General features: G+C 52.1%; 1 protein-coding gene across 1 annotated transcript in view; it reads left to right on the top strand.

The window, feature by feature from the left end:
• Smad3 (SMAD family member 3) overlaps window positions 1-21,956 on the top strand; it is a 106,402-nt gene that overhangs the window by 70,049 nt on the left and 14,397 nt on the right. Inside the window, exons 2-5 of the mRNA XM_021652529.2 lie at window positions 14,953-15,146; window positions 15,269-15,400; window positions 16,636-16,710; window positions 19,080-19,130. Of these exons, the coding sequence (XP_021508204.1) occupies window positions 14,953-15,146; window positions 15,269-15,400; window positions 16,636-16,710; window positions 19,080-19,130 (452 nt within the window). The remainder of the gene's footprint in view (window positions 1-14,952; window positions 15,147-15,268; window positions 15,401-16,635; window positions 16,711-19,079; window positions 19,131-21,956) is intronic.

A 21,956-nucleotide genomic window follows, 5' to 3' on the forward strand; every position in this document is an offset into this window, starting at 1 on the left:
TTGACCTCTCAACAGAGTTCTGGGGAGTCTTTCTTTTAGACACCCAGATTGAGGTGTGATTGACACTTAGTTGACGGCATACATGTAAAATGTACGCTGTGATGATTTCTGTGTTCGTATACACACCTGAAGCCGTTGAAACAATCAAGATAACGAAACTGTTCACTCCCGCCTGTCCAGTGCCCAGTGCCCTGCCACCGTGCATCAGCTTGCATGCCTGACATTTTGAGTTGAGCTGCATGGCACTCGTTTGTTCTACTTGGTCTCTTTCACCTAGATGCTCTTTAGACTTGGCCGTGGTTTTCTGTTTCAGTAGTGAATTCCTTTCTGTGGCCGGCTGACATTTCATTCTAACGATACAAAGGGATGAGTTGGGGCTGGAGAACGAGCTCACTGGTTAAGAGCCCTTGCAGCTCTTCAATAGCTGGAGTTTGGTTCTCAGCCCCTACCCAGGGCAGCCATAGCCAGGGAATCTGATGCCCATTTGTAGCCTCTGAGGACACTGCACTCCTATATACAACCACACACAGACACAGCCGTATACGCAATTAAAAATAAAATAAAATCTTTAAAAAATGGATGTTGACATTTGGGGACTTTTAGGTTTTTATTTTATTTGAGTTTGGGGGTGTTTTGTTTTCATTTTCAAAAAGTTTAGTATGGGAGTGTTTTTTTTTCTATTACTTTGAAAAACCAAATATTTGTTTAGTATTCATTTGTCCCCATGTTTTCACTTAGTGAAATCACTGGGGGAACGTTGCCTGCTGTGTCTGCTGTGTGCCAGGTAGGGTGGCACTCCCTGGGCACGGAGGAAGTTATGCCCCAGCTGTGGCCGACTGGCTCGTGGAGCCCCATCAGTGACACGTCATCATCTGTGTGGCGTAGACACATAATCTGCCTTTGTCAGTGTGCTGAGATCTTGCTCTGTCCCTCCTCTGACCTTGGCCTGCCACCCTGCAGGACACTGACATGCCTCCCGTGCGCTGGATTCATGCACGTGCTCAGCCACTGAACTTCACCTCCACCCCACCCCCACCCCTTGACGTGCCTCTTCTTTTTAAACTTTGAGTAAGTTGCCGGGGCTGGCTTCAGACTTTCTAACATCATGCCTCAGCCTCCCAAGAGGTTGTCTGGTATTGCAAGCTTGTACCAACAGGCCTGGTAAAAGGTGAGAATTTCAAGAGAGTGTGGCAGAACTTGGCAAGCTTGTGAAGAGCATTGTGTCCCTTTCTGCCTGATTTCATAGCTGCTTACACTATTACAAAAAAGAAAAAAGAAAAATTGTCCCCAGACGCTAGAACATTCTCACATCTCCTGATATTGCATTAACTCATTCTAGGAATAACTCTGAAATTCAAGAGTGGCTGCTGAGCCTCTCCATTGGGTGCTATTTTCGAGAACTTGAGTGAAAATTGACTGTAGCACTTTATACTCAGGTGAGGAAGGGTCTGTGTGGGAACCCCCTCAAATGGCCCCTCTGCTTATTCCTGGGAAATGAGAACCTTTACTAAAGGTGTTCTCCGAGAAGCAAGGAGAAAAACCAAGCTTAGAACCCAGGCCTTGGCCTTGACCTCATGTTCCCACCATGTCCACTTGGAGACCAGCAGCGCTACCCTGGAAGCTAGGCATGCTGGTTGTTGATTGTACTTGAACGCCACTGTCCCGGGCCACTGTGCTCTCCGGACGACTGTGAGCCTCTCTGAACTTCGTGGTCTTTTGGTAAAGGCAGCCCGTGTTGCACTGAATTGATGTATTTAAGCTGCTTTGTCGATAAAGTGCTTGGCTTGACACTGGCGTATGTCAGCTCTGTGTTCTCTCTTTTAGAGAGGTGACATAGGAAAAGCTAGTTCCAAAAAGAGAGCCTGGGACAAAGCGGGACAGTCTGTAGTCCTTGTTCTCGTGCAGAGGACGTTGGGGAGGCACAGGTGCTGGGTGCTCTGCACGTGGCAGGCACTTGAATGAAGACAGACCTGCTGAGCAAGCTCTGCCTGCAGCAGGTGAGCAGGCCGGCCGGCCAGAGGCAGTGAGGCTGGCGGGCTCTCCGTGGCTCAGGCGGAGGGCCCAGTCCAGAGCAAAGAGAGCAGGGTGTCTGTGGTGGGGCTTAGGGGCCAGGCTTGGGCCTGTTCTCTCTTCAGGAAAAGCCAGTAGCTGCCTCCTTAAGGGGTGTGGGGACAGCTAGGTTAGAATTTGGTGAGAAGCTCCTTCATTTCGCCTCCCAGCGAGCCCAGGTCGCAGAACACTGTGGCTAACATGGGGTGTACTGGCATGGTTTAAGGGGCCATACCTGATGTGTAAAGCTGCTACCCCACTTGTCCCAGGTGGAGTTTGGAGGGAGGCCTAGGGTAGGAAGAAAAGAGGGCATCTTCCTCATGGGCCTGGGCCTACTGCCCACCAGTTTCTTCCCAGCCTGTGAGGTTCGCTCAGCTGGCGTTTATACTACCTTCCACTGTTACCCGTGACTCCAGCACCGCTGCTGTTCTCTGGGCCTGAGCCAAGCAGCTGGTCTCCCTGAAAGACAGGCTGCAGAAGTGGAAGGTTTGTAGCAGGGCGCGTGGGGGTGAGTGGTGCCTGAGGCCTTGCAAAGGGAGCCTCTGCCTCTGTGGCCTCAGCCACCTGCGGAGTTGTCTCAGTGTATACATTTCTCCGTGGGGTGTTTGCTGGCTTCAAGTCATAGTTTCCTGGAGTAAAAGAAGACATTATAACTCACTCTGAAGTATCTTTACTAGACACCCACTCATGGCTTTATTTTTCCTCATAAAAAATAAACAACAAAACCAAACACGGTGATGGTTCCCGAGTTGGGAACATTCTACAGGGCTCCTTTGTGCTCAGTCCCATGCCCAGGTCAGAGCCCGCCAAAGCCAGCCATGACTGTGAGCTTCTCTGACCATGCTCATCAATTCAAGAGCCTGAACTTGAGGCCAGCACTGTGTAGCCCTGTTCACCCTTCTGGTGTGAGGTAGCCTCAGCTCCAGGAAGTGGTTGGTATCAGTTCTGTTTCTTTCACAGGCCAGCTGATTGACAGGCTGTGCTGTGCTGCTGCTTTTGTCCTACAGGAATAGTGGAAGTCCCAAAGCTTCCCTGTCTACCTGTTGTTCCGTGGGTAGTGGAGAGAAAGGCCTTTCTGCAGGTGTCCTTATTCTTGGTCCTCATTTCTTCTGCTGTTAGGGGTGATTCCTTAGGTCTGTGCTATCCAGGGCAAATGAGGACCAAGAGTGAGGAAACAGGAGTGGCAGACTCAGGAGGAAGAAGATACAGGGTGCACACACTACATGGTAGCATCTCTCCCTGGAATGCCAGAAAGCTCTAGAAGATGGAATCAGTAGAGAACAGTGAACCGTCCATCAGTGGGCAGCACAGCTTGAGTGAAAGCACCAAGCTTTCTCCCCAGTGAGGACCTGCCACTCATGCCTGCCCCAGCATGCCACCCCAGGGGTCTATGTGCTTTCTACGCCAGCAAATCTGATGTTGATAAAATGCCCAGTTGATGACATCATTGGGGTAGCTGGATACAAGCCCCTCTGTAACCATACTTAAAGAGACAGTTGTGCCCTTTCCTTTGGCCATCAGGTTAGTGATATAACAGACCCCATGGAATTGGCATTTCCCAGAGGTCTCATGCCCAGAGAAGGAAGAGGCTGAAGCCTGATGCCAGCCAGAGGAGGAAGAGTTGTCACACAGGTGTGACAGCCTGTCAGACCACCTTGCTGGAGAGACCAGAGCCGATGATAGATGGGTGACGGGTGGTGGGACACGCCCTGAGCAGGGCTGTGCACATCTCTCACCTTCTATTTAAGTCGTAAACCTCATGTCAGGCCCCTGAGGATGGACAGGGTAGGGAGTCACTGGACGTCTTTTACTTGTTCCTCTTCCCAGTGTGGTCACACTGAGTAACTCCTTCTCTGCCGTCACCTTACACTTGGCTGGCTATTGTGATCGGGCATCTGAGCCTAGCTTGTTAGTGCTGCCACGGCCCGGGATTTGACCAGCAGGTCTGACGTCCGCCCGCACCTGAGCCGCAGGTAACTTTGCCTGCCTGGCATGGCAAACGACACAGGCAAGCTTCCCCACTCAGAAGAATTACAGCCTCCAGCGCTTTCCTGCTGCCCATCTGCCCAGGTGACCAGCACCCCGATCTCTCACCCCTCTGATGTTTTAGACCAGCTGCTTGTTGAGGGGGCATTTCTGGTGACAGCCTGTGTTGTGCGTCTGGGGATTCTTTGGACTTGACTGGCTACAGGGTGGCCTAAGGCCGCTGTGCATCTTTTGCATCTTCTGAGGGGTTGAGTGTGGCCTGGTGTCAGTGTACAGAGCCCTTTGCTTTCGAGGCAGGGTTTCTATGGACTTCTAGCTGTCCTGGAACCCCCTCTCTGTAAACCAGCCTGGCCTCGAACTCAGAGATCCACCAGCCTGTATGTCCCGAGATGCCTTATTAAAGCTCTGCTGAGAGTTTTAATGATACGGCTGTGGCAGACTTCTGATCACACCCATTAGTCCCACGCCCCTTCCAGGTACAGGAGGTCGCCTGGGTCTCACCCGGGAGCCCTCCAGGAGTTCCTGGCCTACATATGCAGGAAACATGGTCACACAAGGCTGTGAGTGCTAAGAAGTCAAATGGCGGAGGAGGCAGGGATTTTAAGATGGAAGCGAGGAGGGTGGAGGAAGGCCACTGAGCAGAAAGAGCCACAGGATGATGCCGTGGAGGCCCCAGTGTGGAATGGGCAGTTTCAGAAGGAATAGAGTGTCCTGAAGGGAGGGAGTTTACCTTGAAGTTACTCTGTTTTCAGTGGTGGCTGCTTCTTCAGGAACTCAGGCTTTGACCAAGAAACTGTTTAGCCTTGGAGGCCAGCTTATATGGTCATGGCTCTTCTGACGGGTTGTCCATCTGGCTGTCTTAAGGCCTGTGTGTTTGGAGATTCTGTCTTTCTGCCTGGAGAGATTCTTTGCTGTCAGAAGTCCGACTGCCCCGGCGAATCTGCCTTTTGTTTAGGTACTGTTACTGCCCCGGCGAATCTGCCTTTTGTTTAGGTACTGTTGGAAGTCCATTCCTTTAGAAATGCCAGTGGTCTGTGCAACTCCTCCCCAGCCCTGTAAAGCCTGCGGTATTAGGACCTTAGGCCTTTGCCACCATTTAGGGTGGAAACTGCTCTGAAGAGACTTGATCCAGAAAGAAGTGGCATGTGGGCAGGATGCTGGCGATGAGGTCCCACAAGCACCACGCAACTAACACAAAACCTCCTTTGCTCATCTCTCCTCTCCCTCCCACCCCGCTTTCCAAATCATGAACCTTATGTTTTTCTTTAGCCTTCAGGAACTGTAAGGTTGGCTTTGCTAGAACAAGCCAGTTCCACCATCACCTGGTTCTGCTTGTCCTGCTGATGGCCTGTGAGAATCTTCCCTGGAAGGAAGAAAGGACGGATGGAGGGAGGGAGAGAGGGAAGATAGGAGAGAGAGAGAGAGAGAGAGAGAGAGAGAGAGAGAGAGAGAGGTGGGGGTTAGGAAATTCAATCCCTGTACATGCAGCCACCCATTCGGAAGTGATTCATGGTTTGATTCAAGCAAACGGAAGGGAGGTGGGAGGCCAGAGAATTGGGAAAGGAGGTGTGTAAAATACCTAGCCCCTGTTCGGTGGAAGAGAGCAGAGGGGGCTGGGCAACGACGAAACAGAACACAGAGTGCCGAAGAACCCTGTCAGAAGGTTGCTTTGGTGAAGTGAGTTGACATTGAAGTTCACTGGCAGAGAAGACTTGAGAAATGGCCCTTATCAGGGGAGGGGGCTTCCAGCAGCCTACCCTTGTTTTGAAGAGAACAAAGATGGGCCTCTATCTTGAGGTCGTTAGGAGCAGAAGACCCACCTTCAGGCTGCTTTCTTATCTGAGAAGAAGGTTTGAGACAATGTATAGATTCCTCCTCTTCCTTCCTTTTCCTATAGAGTTCTACTTTGGAGGCTGGCACACATCTTTCTCTGAAAAGCCAGTTCTATGCCTGCTGTGTCATGTGGTCATAAGAAGAAATAATCCTTCTGTTGTATAGGATTCAGGCTGGTGCTTCATTTTAGTCTGTCAAATCAACATGCCAGTTAACGCATTTCCCAGAGGGCATTTTGGAAGCTGTGTGTCCTGGGGTTGGTCTGAGCAGAGTAGAGCTGCTCACAGGGAGGCCTACCTCATGTATGATGAGAAGCTTTTGACAGGTTTATCAGGAGACCCCACTTCTGACTCCCTCTGGTACTTGAGGGATGCTTTGGGGGTTTTACTCCAGGGGGCTGTGTGAAAAGCTGGGTGGAGCACTCGGTACCCTGAGGCCATGAGCTTGCCAAGGGCTGCGAGCATCCAGGGTGCTTTCTCTGTTAGCTCTTCAAAGGACAGCGGGCCTTCTTCAGTCCAAATCTGGAAGCAGGTGCTGGCAGCAGAGCTGCCAAGGTCATGGCTACTCTTATAAAGGCAAACGTCAGTTGGGGCTGGCTTACAGTTCAGAGGTTCAGTCCATTATCGTCATGGCAGGAAGCATGGCAGCGTGCAGGCAGACATGGCGTGCTGGAAAGGCAACAGTTTTACATCTTGATCCACAAGCAGTAGGAAGAGGCTGACAGTGGGCCTTGAACATTTGAAACCTCCAGGCACCCCCAGTGGCACACCTCCCAATAGCTGGTCCCTCTGAGCCCACCAGGGCCATTTTCATTTAGACTACCACAGGAGCTCTCCAACACAGCAATGGCCACGTGGATGCTTCACTAGCCTGGCAGCATTCCCTGGGCTTGCAGTGGCAGAATCAGTTGGTTCTTAGCAGCTCAGAGGGAAAGCCAGCTTGTCAAAAGCAAAAAAGCAGATCTCCGGTCAATCGCCTTCCTTACCCCCCAATCCTGCCTTCTCTTTCCCACTTGCTCCTCCTTCCCTTCCTTCTTTTCTCCCCCTTCACCTCCTGTCCAAAATTCATCTGCTTCTTATGGGGACGAGAGAGAGAGGACAAGGACAGTGGTCTCAGAGCCAAAGGAAGTCATCTGGGGATTCCAGCAGCACTATTTGGCAGTCATGAAATTGGAGTTTGGAGTCGCACCCAGGCTTGACAGCAGGCCCTGCTTCTTGGGGTTCTTGATGACTTTGAATGTCACCTCCAACCATCTAGAGTTTTCGCTTGTAAACTAGAACGGTGTGCCCGCCGGAAACCGGGGTCCTTGCGCTCAGCTCTGGAACTGTGTCTGCTGCGAGGTTTCCATTGCCTGCTCCCTCCACCCGTTCCTGCCTGCAGGCTTGCCCTTAGCTCGGGACTCTCTGGAGAGCGGAGAAGCAGGCTCCTCTGATGTTCCTCACATCTAGGTTTTCCAATGAAGAAGGTGCTTCCGACACCTAAGGAGAACAAATGATGACACCCCCTCCTCCTCACCCCACTGTCACCAGTGTCCATAGGGCCAACGCATGGGGAGCTGGTCATTTCATTCACAGCCAGACCAAAGCTCAGACCCACTGAGCACCCTCCTCGTGATCCAGAAAGGCCGTCCTCTGAGCCTGCCCCAAGGACACCCTGAGGGCCAGAGGATCGACGGGTCTGTGTGTGGGGTTCAGCTCTCCCAGGAAGGCGAGGCCAGCTCCCAGGATGTCTGAGGCTGTTCTTTGCATAGAGGGAAATTTCTGATATGAGTGCTTCAAGAGCCACTGAAGGAGAGGTCCTTCATCGATGGCCTGTGGTCCCAAAGCCACACGCAAGGGCTCATGTAAGCCACCAGCACTGCTTCCTTTCTGTTTTCCTGGGCTAGCTGATGAGAGCATCTAAGCCAAACCTGAAGTCACTTAGCTTCGCTCTTTGGACCAGAAAGGAAAAAAAAAAAAAAAAAAAAGGACAAAAATAAAACCCACACATAATGCAAAACTCAAAAAAAAAAAAAAGTAAAATACAATGATTTCTGCAGCTAGTGATGCCCAGAGCTGTGTGGGGATGCCATAGTGCAGACAAATGGGTTCCTATGATGTAGGTGTGGCTCCAGGAGTAGGTGCATGGGTGTGGTTGTCACTGGCAAACCCAAGATCGGAAAGAACCTTCCCTTTTTACACCCAAACCTACCAGGTGTTTGTTGGGGAAACTGTGAAGAGTGAACCAAGACCATGTGAATGACGGAGGTCTGGCTGGGGCCTCAAAACATTAACAGGAGCATTTGGGTTAAGTCCATGCTTCTTGTAGATTAACCCTGAATGCCAGAGGAAAGTCATTCTCCACACACTGAAGATAAGCCCGTGTGGATGGCTTCGGCTTGCCTGGGTCATGCAGCTGAGCTCAGGGCGTGGGGGTGAGTCACACGGGGCCGTAGGAAAGTCAGCCTCTCAGAAGACGAAGAAATGGGGAGTTGCCAAGCTGAGAAGAGTAATGGTGGAGTCAGTGTGTTAGTCAGCTAGTGCTGTGTAACAAACCGTGGCAGCCCCCCAGCAGGCCATGCAGAGGCAGCCACTGGCACTTCATGGTGCTCACAGAGGCACAGGAGTGCAGGAGGAAGGACATAGTGGTTCTGCTGATGTCCCATTGTCCAGGAGAAGTCAAGGGACAAGACAGGACTATACCCCATGGTAGGAGTGGCAGAGCCCTAGGGCAGGGCAGTTGGTTCAGACGCCACGGTTGTCCGTGACCAGCATTGTGCAGGGGCGGCATTTCAGCCTTGCCTCTTGGCTGTGTGGGTGTGGGAGGTGCACATACATGGGGTAGGATCGTTAAAACACTTAGAGCTGCCGTCTCCAGCACTGTTCTGTTAGTTCTCCACAGGATAACTAAAAAAAAAAACAGCCATCTCTGTGAGAGCCAGAGTTCAGAAGGGGCGGGAGAAAGGGAGAGGGGGAGGTGAGCACTTCCTTCAAGGTTTCTGAGATGAGGCTGGAGTTCAATAATGGTTTGACAAGAGAGGATGATGATGGAGCGTGGGGTAACAAATGGCACCCTTCGGCCCTCATGCCACCAGGTTTTCAGCATGGTCTGGGCTTGAATCTGCTTCTGCCTTTCAGAAGCTCTGTGGCCTTTGTTGAGTCCCTGGAGGCCTGAGCTGGGCAGTCACAGGGGTTCGTGGCTGGTAGCTGTGTCTGTTTCTCACTTAGCAGTGGGCCTGGGACTTGTCCATGCAGAGTAGGCGCTGACGGATCTCTGGAATTCGTATGTTCTGCTCCTGACCTGTGGTTCCCTGCTGGCCCCACATGGCTGCTGGACCCTGGGTAGGAGTAGTATTGGCTTCATTAAGAGGACCCAGCCCAGCCCTCTCACCCAGGCAGCGCTCTGGCCGACTTCATCCTCACCTAGGCCCCAGCCTCTGACATGTCCGCATCTTCGGCTGTGGCTCCCACCTCCATTTTAGGACACATTACAGGTCTCATTTGGAGCCAATGGGAAGAAGCTTCATTTCCTGCCACAGGAAATTGTTTGGCTGGGGAAGAAAATGTTTAAAGATTAAAACCTTCTGTCCAGGGAGCTGGAGGGAGATGTCAGAGGAAGATGTTTGGGGTCAGCCTTGAGGAAGACGCTGCCTCTGGGAAGGGAACTCAGTCACAGTTGGGGAGTGGGTCTAGAGCTGGCTTTCTGGGACCGGCCTCTCACCAGTCCTGGGGCAGCTGGGAGGAAGGCTTGGTTTAGAGACGCTTGTGAACACAGCCTTTTCTGTAATTGAGCATGCTCACGGCAACATGAGCTCAGAATGAGGACTTAATTACTGGATTTACTTAATGGGCCCCAAGCCATGCTAGGCTTGGGAGGGTGTGTTCTGGACACATCAGCTGTGTTAAAGCCAGCAGCTGGAACACCCAGTTCACTCATTCTATTTAGTAAGAGTAGGTGTGCATTTTGAGTGGGACGAAGGGAGGGAGGAGGAACAGTACAGACTTTGAAACACGAGGAGTTGCCATAATTGTCTCTGAAGAAGTGAATGAGATGCCTTTGCCATCTTGGGGTGTGTGTAGATTTTATGGCTTAGAAGCAGGGACATGGACCAGATGACTTATTGAAAATCCTATCAGGTGACTGGCAGTCATGTGCTCAAGAGCTGTAGAGAATGCTGTCTTCCTGCCAGGAAAGCTGGCCTCTGGCTGCAGCCCTGGTATAACCTCCCAGGTGGCTCTAGGGTTCGTTTGACCTTTGCTTCGGACTGGCACAGGGGGTTGGATGCAAGTAAGCCTGGAGCACCAGAGATTTGCCTTATGAACCGCGCAGCATAGTGAGGGAGGCAGGGGGCACTGAAGATGAGCCTGGAGTAGTCATATGAAAGAAACAGGCTCCACGGAGACAGGAGGCCCCATGGTAGCTGCCCCTGCTATGTTCCTGGATCAGCCAAGCAAGGAAGGCCTCTGGCTACTGAGCACATAGGCTCCTTGCTTAGCCAGGCATCTGGCACGGGGGTCCTCTCCAGTGCTGTTGCCATGCCTGTGTAGTAGCAGCTAGTGTAGGCTGCTGGTGCTTGACACTCCCATTGTGTCCAGGGCTTGGCCCCCCAAGAGTCTGCTGATGGGGCTTCTATTTCAGACAAAATACAAGGCCGAGATCCTAAGTGATTTGCTCAAGTTCATAGAGTTGCTGAACGCAGAAACGGCATGTCCTGGCTCAGGCAAGTCCAAAGTCTTCACCTCCCTCCCCTGGAATTGTGGTACGATTTACAAATAACCTGCACATACCTAAAGTGCACCATTTGGTAAATTCTAACAAGCATCTGTCCATAAAACCACCAAAATCAAGGTAACAAATAGAACCTGTATCCTGCCAGAAGTTTCTCTTGCCCTTGGAGACTCTACCTCTCCCCTCCCTTGCTCTCATGCCTCACCAGGTAGCCGCTAAGCTGCTTTCCCAGAGTGGATTAATTTGTATTTCTACCACAGTTTGCTGGGCATGGTGGTGGCAATTGCCAGTAGTCTCAGCACTTAGGAGGTAGAGGCAGGAGGATCATACCAGTTTGAGGCTGGCCTTGGGTTTATATCATACCAGTTATCACCAGTACTAGAATAACGCCTGTGTCAAAAACACAGCAAGTAATTAACTATAATTTTACATGAAAAGAGTGACCCAGCCTCTTTCACTATGACATCGATCTGCTTATTGCACCATAGGCCAATTATCTTTTTATTGTCAGTCATCCTTTGTGTGGACATACCAAAGTACTTAGGTGTTGGTGTGTTTATGGACATACTATGTTGTTTCTTCTGGGAAATGCTCTCAAGCAGAGCAGGTGGATTTTATGGTAGGTGTTGGGTTTGAATGTGAATTGCACCCTATAGGTTCACATATCTGAACACTCGGTCCCAAGCTTTGGTAGCTTTGGAAGGTTATGGAACCCTTAGGAGACAGAGCCCCACTGGAGGAAGTAAGTTACTGGAGGTAGGCTCCCAGGCTTTACTGCCTAGACCCATTTCCTGTTTGTTCACCCTGCTTCCTGTGTATAGATGAGGTATATCCAGCTGACTTCCTGCTCCTGATGCTGTGTCTTCGCTGCAGTGATGGGTTCTAATTGTCTGGAAGCCAAAATAAGCTAGTTCTTCCTTAAGTTGCTTTTGTCAGGGTGCTTTGTTAAGTAATTGACACAAAAGCTGGTGCCAGGAGTGGGGTGCAGCCCGTCACAGTGGGGCGTCAAGGAAGCAGGAGCTGGAGGCAGCTGGTCACAGCGCATGCACAGTCAGGAGGAAGGCAGAGATGACTTTTGTGCCTAGTTCATATTTTCCCTTTTAACAGTCCAGGATCTCATCCCAGGGAATGGTGCTACTCAGAGTGGGTTAGTCCTCCCAAGGCAATTGACCGAATCAGGATAATCCTCCACAGGCATGCACAGAGACCGCTCCCGCAGGTGGTGCTAGATTCATCTGACAGTTCAGACTGACCGTCACAGTTCTTGTCAGGCTATTAATGCCGCAACTGGAAAAGAAACTATTTCAACAGGGGTTTTGCTTTGGATTTTTTAAGGAAACTCCCCAGTTGTCTTTCACAGTCACCACAGCACCGTTTCCCATGAACGGTGTGTAAGACTTGCAGTTGCTCCACACCACTGTCGGCACGTGGCACACACGGTCCTTTTAATTACGGCCGTTCTGATAGTTGTATGGTGGCATCTCATGGTATATAGTTACAGTTTATTTTATGTGTATGGGTATTTTGCCAGCATGTATGTCTGTGTACCATGTGTGTGCCTGATGCCCAAGGAGGTCAGGAAAAAGCACCAGATACTCTGGAACTAGAGTTATGGATGCTTGTGAACCTCCGTGTGGGCACTGGGAACCAAACCCAGGTCTTCTGCAAGAATGGCAAGTGCTCTTAATGGCTGAGATGTCTTTCCAGTCCCTTTGTGTAGTGTTAATCACATTTTTTCTAATTAGTAATGACATAGAACATCTCTGCCATGTTTAAATTTTTTAAATCGCATCTGCTTGAATAACTCGCCTATTATTTTAAGATCGGGCTGCTTCTGGCATTCTTTAACCTAGAAACAGAGCCTTCGTGAGACATATTCCTTGTAAGTGTTCTCGCCTGGCTCGTCACCTCTCTTCCGTTTAGGCTCCTACAGCTCAGAAGCCCTCTGTCCTGATTTCTAATACACTGACATATCAACTTTGACCTTTCGTGGATGGCGCTTCAGGTGTGGAAGCTGAGGAATCACTGTCAGGGCGCAGCGCTCCTGTTGATGTTTTTGTTGTTTTGAGTTTTGTTCTTTGACCCTCAATTCCTGCAGCGGTGGAAGATGTGAGCTGAGGCTCACTTTTCTTAGTGTAGCCCTCCAGTCGGGTGAGCACCACGTGGTGAAGGGTCACCCTTTCCCAGCTGGTGTGTGTTTGGGCTCTCCACACAAGTCAGTGTTCATGTAGATGTGACTGTTCCCGGCCTTTTGTTGGGTCCCATTGATACGCTGGCTAGTTTTGAGGACAGTGCCACATTTCTTTGATTAGGGTAGCACTCTTTCCTTTAAAAAAATGTACTGGGGCTGGAGAGATGGCTCAGAGGTTAATGGCATTGGCTGTTCTACCATAAAGGTCCTGAGTTCAATTCCCAGCAACCACATGGTGGCTCATAACCATCCTGTGCCCTCTTCTGGCATGTAAGTGTACATGCAGGCAGAATAATGTATAAATAATAAATAAATAAACAAATCTTAAAAAAATGTACTGTTTGGTTTTTGGTGCATGTATGCATGTACTTGCATGGGTTTGTGTGTGCAAGTATGCTGACGTGTGCAGGTACCGACGCACAGGTTAGCATGTGTGTGGAGGCCAGAAGACACCTTTGGCTGCTGTTCCTCAGGCGCCGTTCACTTTGTTTTTATTTTTTTTGAGACAGGGTCTCCTTGGCCCGGGTCACACCAAGCAGGCCAGGCAGGATCTGGCTGTGCCTTCTGAGTGCACGACCAGACCCAGCTTTTTCCACACAGGCTCTGGGGACTGAACCTGTGTTCTCACACGTACAATGCAGGAGCTTTGCTGACTGAACGTCTCCCTACCACCCTTTGTGCTTTGAAAGCAAGAGGATCCTCCTCCCACCACGCAGGTGGGACTCTGCAGCGACATTCTTCCTCAGTGCTGTGTGGCTCTTCTCTAGCCACTTCTCTCCTGACCCCCTCTTTCCCACCAGAGAGGCGGCCACAGCATTCAGCTAGCCTTGTGTTGGGGCTTCTGTCATACCCTGAAGAGCCAGTGTGGCCACTTGCCGTATCTTTGGGGGATTCGGTGGCTTCGGAAGAAAGTGAGGAGAGCTGAAGGCTCTTCTGTCTCTACCTGCTGCCCACCCGTTCTCTCTTACTCAGCCCCACAGCTCAGCCCCCTTGCCCTGTGCTTTCTTAGAGAATGACTGCGGCCGCCACTGATGCTGAGAGAAATGCTCACGGGTCAGGGCTTTGTCAGTGGCTTTCTAGTAGAGATCAGGTGGAGGGGAGGCTGTCCCTCTCTTACAGATGAGGCGGTGGAGGGTCCTGGCACCCAGGGTTGCATGCTCAGGAGCGCTAGCCGTATCTCCAGGTCTTCTGACTTCACATCTGGCCGCCTTCTGAGCCTCAAGGAGTAGTCTCAGGCTGTCCTCTCTTGTTCAGCTCAGTAATTATTGTTTTCAGCTGTAGGGGCTCCTTGGCCTGGGCCTCACGGGAGGGAGGTAATTACATCCTTCCACATGCCCTTAGTCAGCAGCTCTCCGTCAGTCCTTGTGATCAACCCCGGCACTGACCTTTGTCCCTCCCCATTCCAGGCCAGTGGCTTAGAGATTGGTTGGACCCTGTTTGGCTCTGGTTGGCACATCTGGCTGGCCCCTCTCTTACAAAGTACTCATAAAATCTGTTGAATTCAGACCAGAGGTGCCCCAGGGACAGAGAGATGGCTTGCAGTGGCTCTCCGCTAGCGTGACCCAGCTACTAGAACCATCACGCCCCTGACCTGGGTCTCCCCGATGAAGCCTTCTTGTGGAAAGGGCAGTCCCGCCTCTGTTATGCTATACTTACCCCACCCCCCCTTCAACCTGTGGGCCACCAGCCCAGACTTATCTCAGGGCCATTTTCATACACGCACACGTGCGCAGACCGCACACACATCTCAGAGGCCTTAGCTTTGAGAAGTCACGCTCCCTGCCAGGTCAGCTCTGCTGCCATCCAGCCTCCTCTTGTACCCTGCTTCCACCACGTCCAGGGTTCGCCTCCACAGGGGCCAGATTGGTGGCATCTGTATCTGCTTGAGCATATTTCAAGAGGGTCCCCCTTCCCTGAGAGCTGCCGCCCTGAGAACTCTGGGGTCTGTGGGATGCCTTGGCCTTCCTTGGTGGGCCTCCTTGCTTTTGGGGAGAGCTGGGACGCTGGCCAGCAAGAACGGTTGGCAGTGGTGCTCTGATCTCCTGGTCCCCTGTGTCTGGGGAGAAGATGAAGAGAGGGTCTGCTAGCAAACTTGAAGTCCCCAGGAGCTGCTGGGGGCTGGATTTGGGAGACAGCAATCCAAACCTACTGAAGTGACAGCATCTGTCCCTTCCTTGCCGTGGCAGGTCACTGGATGGCCGGCTGCAGGTGTCCCACCGGAAGGGGCTGCCCCACGTTATCTACTGCCGCCTGTGGCGATGGCCCGACCTGCACAGCCACCATGAGCTGCGGGCCATGGAGCTGTGTGAGTTCGCCTTCAACATGAAGAAGGATGAAGTGTGCGTAAACCCTTACCACTATCAGAGAGTAGAGACACCAGGTATGTGTGAGTGGCCTTGCCCTCCCCATCCTACCTACTCAGGAAGTCTACGGTGCCCTTGGGGGCTGGGACCTTGGTGCCCTGGTGCTGACCTGCCTCTGCCATGTCTCCCTTGGGGACAGTTCTTCCTCCAGTGTTGGTGCCCCGCCACACCGAGATCCCAACCGAGTTCCCCCCGCTGGACGACTACAGCCATTCCATCCCCGAGAACACTAACTTCCCCGCCGGCATTGAGCCCCAGAGCAATATTCCAGGTAGGCACGGTGGCAGCAGAGGTGGCCAGGAGGCAGAGTGGTACCGTTTTCCTATCCTCTCCACCTTGTGCAGACGGCAGGCTCTCAGGCCCTGATGCTGCACCGCATCCTTGCCGGGAAGGGTTGGTGGCCTGAGCTCCCTTAACGATGTTTTTCTTGGCATGGAGGAGCCTGTGACCCTTCTGCAGGGCCGCAGTGCCGTCATTTATTTTGAAAGCGGAAATAGCAACACTGTGTCTCTCCTCACCCTCCCAGCCCATAAGGCTGGCACACAGGCGGGGTCTCTGAAGGGTAGGGGCTGCAGAGTCTGAGGTGAGGCAACAGAGGACCCTGTAAGCACCCTTAGTTTTGGACCGGGCAGAGTGGGGCTGAGGCAGTGAATAAAATGTGTTCTGTTTCAGAGTGCCCGTGTTTCTAGAAGACCCTCATTTACTTGCAAATAATGTGTGAATCACTGCCAGCTTCTCTGGGCATCCAGGGAAGCTGTGCTTGGCCACACTAGGGCCAGTCAGGGCAACTTTTGCTTTCGGGGCAGCGATCCAGCTGTGTTCCTTTTAGAGTGTTCTAATTTGGATGTGGCTTTCACTCCCTGGGTTGGTTTACTGGGCTGAGGTTGGCCGTGGCTTGGGTCAGAACGCATGCACACAGAGGCCAGCTGCCTGGCGTTTCAGATCCCCGCAGGTAGTGCTGGTCTCTGGGAGGGGGGTTAGTTGTCCATTTCCTGTCGGATGGCAGACCTTGCAGGGCTAAGGCGGGGTGGGAAGGCGAGGTGGAGTTCTGAGAAGCAGATCACCGAGGGGGCCACCACTGAATGGCACGCTCACGGGGGTGTTAAGCCACATCGCCTAGAGACAACAGTGATGAGAGCAGCCGATCTACATGGGAGCAGGCTCAAGGCCACAGCTCCTCAAGGGACAGAGATGGTAAAGCAGGCATGTCTCAAAGCTTTCCCTCTTAACCTGACCTTGAAGGATGGGGACCAGTCAGCTGAGTTGTGGTCCTGGTTGGGCAAGGCATTTTAGATTTGGGGGTCAGTGTGTTAGGATCCAGGTTGGGAGCCAGCCTGGAGCATGGCAGGATCGGGACCTAGCACCTCCCCTTGAGGCCCAGCTCTCTTGTAGTGCCCCTGTACTCAGTGGTAGAATGAACGCATGATACATTAGCCAACAAATGGAGTGCCCAGGGCCAGGCCTTACACTCCTTTTCACGGGACTGCCTGCCTTCTCCTCCCCCAGAAACCCCACCTCCTGGCTACCTGAGTGAAGATGGAGAAACCAGTGACCACCAGATGAACCACAGCATGGACGCAGGTCAGTAGTGCGCTGTGCCTGCAGGCTCGCTCCTTCCTCCTGCCTCCGTGCTTTCTGTGTAGCCTAGTGTCTGTAGAGTACCCCTGTGTGCTTTGCACATCCCTGGTGGTTGGTATCTGTGAGGTAGGGACACAGAGTAGTTTTGCTGACAGTGCAGCCTGTCCCAGGGGCTCAGGTGTTGGGCAGCTGGGTGAGGTGCTGGCAGAGACTGAAAGGTGGGCCACACCTGAAGCAGTGCAGGTGAGCAGGTGGAGGACCTGCATGGAGGAACTGCCAAGACATCAGAAGGATCCTTTATTCCTAAATGGTAATTAATTAATTAATACACACATAGTGGCCAAATGTGATCAACGTGCTCCTCCTAGCAGGGACTGGGCCTAGTTTTCTCCGCGATATTCCCAGATGTTTCCCATGTCATATGTTATGGGATCAAATTGGTTCCAAACCAGCAGCTCCTTTAACAGAGCCCCAGCTGGCACACAGGCCCTGTTCTGCATCGCATGGTGGGCAAGCGAGGAGGGTAGAAAGGGGCCCGGCAGACGTTCCATCCCCACGATGGTACAGCCTCCCGTACAGGCAGCAAGAGGCTGCACAGTCCACAGAAGGGTGAAAAAGGCTCCCGTGTGCCTTAGAAGCACAGTCACTGGGGCATTGTACTTTTAGGTCAGGTACCCCTCCCCCCCCAAAAAAAAACCCACAGCCACCCAGGCATGTGTCTGGCAGCATGGACCCCGCTAGGATGCACGGAAGCCCTGCCTGTACTCTGTGCCAAGTGACCGCTGCAGACTTGCAGCTGCGGAGCACGGCAGGGGAAGCAGGCCAGCTGGGCAGCCTCCCTCCAGCTGCAGGCCTTCTCATCAGCTCACCCCACCCTCTGCCCCGGCTCTGTATATGTAGCGTGGCTGTTATAAAAAAAAAAAAACAAACATACTCAGAGTGGCCCGTATGTGCGAAGGACCACTCCTGCATGCTTTCTGTGGCTCCAGTCTGTTTTTTTGCTCCCTCTGTTTTTTTGTTGTCCCACTATGGCCTGTCCCCTCTCCTGTGCCTCTCTTCCTGCAAGGCTCTGTGGGAAGGGTTTATGTACCCAGCCAGCCTAGGCATGGGCGGGTGGAGCTTTCTCTGTTCTTTGTTTTCCCCCCAGTAGCCCATTTGGCTCCTGGTCCAGCTGCTCATGGGCTTGGCTTCCTGCCCGGTGAGGTATGGAGGGGTCTCTGGTGAGAGGGTCATCTAGTCACCCTCAAGGCCGCCCTGACAGCACATGTGCCCTCTCAGACTAACCTTAGACCTTCATGATTTGAATTACCACAAAAGAGGAAACAAACAACTATTGAATGCTTCCTATATGCCAATCCTGATGTTAGTTTTTGTTTGTTTTAAATTTAACCATCTTACTTAATTTACATAGGTCAGTAGTCTCCACTTTGTACTAGGGGAAAAATTAAGGCCTAGTAATGGTAATGTATTTTTATCAAAACCGTGGCCAGAATCATGGCTGATATGTGGCAAGCTATCCAAGCCCTCTTATAGCCTCTGAAACCATTGTTTATCTCCACTGGGTCAGGTGCCGCCACAGGGGAGAAGAGGAAGCCTGTGACCCATTCTTTACCCTCTCAGAGCTCAGAGCGCTGTTAGGGTGAAATAAAAGAGCCCCAGGGACAGCTCAAGGCAGCTTCAGAGCTCAGCCTCAAGGTCTGGTGGATGTCAGGGGGTGGGGCCAGGCTGCAAGACAGTCATAAATAAATAACTAAGCTCCAGAGCACATGGGAACAAAAAGAGAAGGCCTTTGGAAAGGCAGCTCTTGCTTTCTTTGAAGATGTCTGTGTGTGTGTGTGTGTGTCTGTGTGTGTAGCCAGAAGACCAGAGTATGAAGTAGGCAGAATTAGACTTCTCCACAAAGTATCAAATCAGCTGCTGAGTTGCAGGATTTCTGAGGTAGGTGAGCTTTCCTGAGGCTATTCCAGGTACCTGAGAACTAGACTGTGTAGGAGAGATGGAGGCCACCTCCACAGCAAAGGGCTGTGCAGCGCAGGAAAGGGTCTCCTTATCCTTTCGTTTCCTAAGGAATGAATAGTCCTGAAGCAGGAGCATGAGGTGGCCTAGCTGGACCCACCACGGCCTGTGCTGGACCTTGCTCAGGTCCATAAGATGGTAGGTATCAGAGGGGCCTCTAAAGCTGCCTACTCACGCCATCCATTCCACAGAGAGGGCAACATGCCTGGATGGCCACTGGGGTGTGTGTGAGGCCAGGCCAAGGCTCCACTGCTCCTGGGACTCAAGGCTTGGTCCAGGGCTTCCTTGTGGCAGTGAGGGAACCTGTCTTGACTGTGGAATACAACAATGTCTTACAACCGTGTCTCACCTCGCAGGCTCTCCAAACCTCTCCCCGAATCCGATGTCCCCAGCACACAATAATTTGGGTGAGTATCTGACTGTTCATCAGTAAAACGGGGACCAAACCACTCCTGGCTATAACTCAACTGATTGCCTTAGTGGGAAGGGACAGAGAAGGTGAGCCCTGCCCCCTCCGTCACATCAGCCCAGCTCAACCCACTGGGTTTTTGGTTACAGTGACCCTGGGGTCACCTCAGAACAGGGAAACCAGAGCTCAGTGGCTGGCAGGAAAGACAGCCTGCGCACGAGGTTCGTGTTTCCCCTGGGAAACAGTCAGACGTGAGTGAACGAAAATCTCCCAGACCTCGGGCCCAGTACACAGGGGCCTCAGTCAGCCAAACACACGTGTGCGGCTCAGGGCAGAGCCACAGGCAGCTGCCCAGACTCAACCCCAGCTCCCAGAAGCTCGTTTCTGACACATGTTGGGATTTGAGCTGAGTATATCATCTCATAATAACTTGTTATTAAAACAGCAACATGTAAGGAATTTGGGGAGAAAGCAATGTGCCCATGATTGCCCTGCCCAGCACAACTGTTTTATCGTGGCCTGTCTGGTGCTTGTGGGGGCCAGGCCACTGAGACCAGGGCCCATCTGCCCTTCCCATTCTCTGCATCTGTTACTCTGAAAATGTGTTTCTCCATGTGGATGTCTTGATTATCACTGTTATCTCGCGATGTTTCTGTCAGCTGACCCATTGTTCCCACAACAGTGTTCAGCTGTTGGACTGCAGGTCACTGTTCTGAGGGTCACCCTGCTGGCCTGCCAGCTTCCCTCAGCGTGGGAGAGGGAGGCTTTGCAGGAGTCCTTGGGGCTAGAAATGTCAGAAGGGCTCAAAACAGATGAATTGCCCATGTTTATCAAAGGTAGCTTTTGATACCCTGGTTTGTAGTTTGAAAAAAATTAAACTACACCATGGGTGCATGGGTGGGGGACAGTTAGGGCTGGCACTTGCTTTGACTCAGGAAAGGCAGTTGAACCACTCTGGAGTGGACACATAGGGCAGGCTGTGGAACCCATTTGTTTCAAAGACCTTGGCAGATATTACCAGATAAAATCCATCATTTGGAATATTGGGAGGTGGGTGAAGAGCCTTTGAAATACATGAAGACGTGTGGGAAGAGCAAAACAAGACTGTGAGATACAGTTTGAATCTTTGTAGCAAGGAGCTGGCTGAGGGAAGGTCACATCCCCGATAGCGGAGGGACTGAGTTATTGAAAACAAACTCAGACTAGAAGCCTTTAAAGGCCAATTGTGAGTTCCAGTCTGAGCTTCCAGCTTTGGGGTTGCTTTAGATTTCATTTTGGAGCCGTTTCACCCTTTTGTGAGCAGGCAGGCGCCACCGTGGCAGCTACTCACCTTCGAAGCCATCACCACAGGCCAGTTTGAAGGCGGCGGCAGCTTTGGGCTGAAACCTCTGGCTGAGGATCCCTCAGTGCATTCAGATCTTAGACCTGGGCTGAAGGACTGGGAAGGGATGAGCAAAGAGCAGGACAGTGACAGGGTGAGGGCTTCCTGGGACCTCGTCAGGGCGCTCCAATGGCTGCTTCACAACCATGGGCAGAAAGTGTGATAACTTTTCGTGTCAAAGGTAATTCAATGAAACAGGTAGGAGACCCGTACTCTAGTACAGCTGCAGATGGAGACACTGGCTTTGAAGTCTGATTTCTCAATCCATACCATGTATACAGCCTGCTGGGGAAAGGACTCAGACCTTTGTAGTCTGCTCACATCTGTGTTTGCCTGGGGTGCTGAGGGAGCAGGCACAGAGAGGGGACCGTGTATGCCCAAGAGGAAACCGTGTGCAACGGGTGGGGCAGACTCAGCAAACACGAGAGTGGGATGGTGAAGGCCCGATGGACAGCAGGTAGAATGAGAGGGGGGACACTGCAGATGAAGAGCAGGTGAGCTCCCGGGAAGTCATCAGTGTGGTCGTCAGCTGGCAGGAGGGCAGGGGCAGGACTCAAGGTGAGACTTGCGTCCTGAATGCCACCTTACCCCAGCTGCCCACAGCGTGAGGTTGCCGGTATACTGGAGGGGCTGAGGTGAGACCCTGACGGCAGCTTCACAGAGGTAACCTGGCTACCGTATAGACTATAAATTTGATGAGGAAAACCAGAAGGAAACCCAGGTGGCCACCCCAAGGGAAGCTAAGGTGAATGCACTATAGAAACAGGAAAGACCATTTAAAGAAGAGGCTTGTGGGCCTGTGCACACAGGAATGGGATGGACCATGAGGAAGCCTGCCCTCATGAGGTGTGGTGGGCCTAGAGAAAATTGGAAGAGGTTGTTATGCCTTGAAACCTCCCTGGGAAGTTAGGGAGGCCAGGACCCGAGGCACAAAATTGCAACCGTTGCTTCATGTTTGCCATTGGTCTGAGGGGAAAGCTTTGTTACAGAGCATACAGCAGCTGTGTGACACCTCACCCACCCAGCAAAGCCCTAGGGTGGGTAGCATAGCTAAACCCCCAAGAAGGGGGAAGGAGACCTCCCCATCTAGTTTCCTTCCCACAAACAGGTGGCTGCTGGGCACTTCTCTCAGCCACTGACAATTCCAGCAGGACCACTCAAGAAACACCACTGAAGGCTTGGCTGACATCATGGGCATGGGTGGATTTGGGAGAGAAGGACCTGTGGTTCCGGGAGCAAGCCAGAGACACAAACTGGTCCATCCATCATTGAGGGAAGTCAGGACAGGAACTCAAGCAAGGCAGGAGCCTGGAGGCAGGAGCTGATGTAGAGGCCACAGAAGGGTGCTGCTTACTGGCTTTCTCAGCCTGCCTTCTTATAGAGCCCAGGAATGGCACCACCCACCATGGGCAGGGCCTTCCACCATCAATCCCTAATTAGGGT

This window comes from Meriones unguiculatus, chromosome 6, assembly GCF_030254825.1.
Source record: "Meriones unguiculatus strain TT.TT164.6M chromosome 6, Bangor_MerUng_6.1, whole genome shotgun sequence".
In the NCBI taxonomy this organism is placed as follows: domain Eukaryota; kingdom Metazoa; phylum Chordata; class Mammalia; order Rodentia; family Muridae; genus Meriones; species Meriones unguiculatus.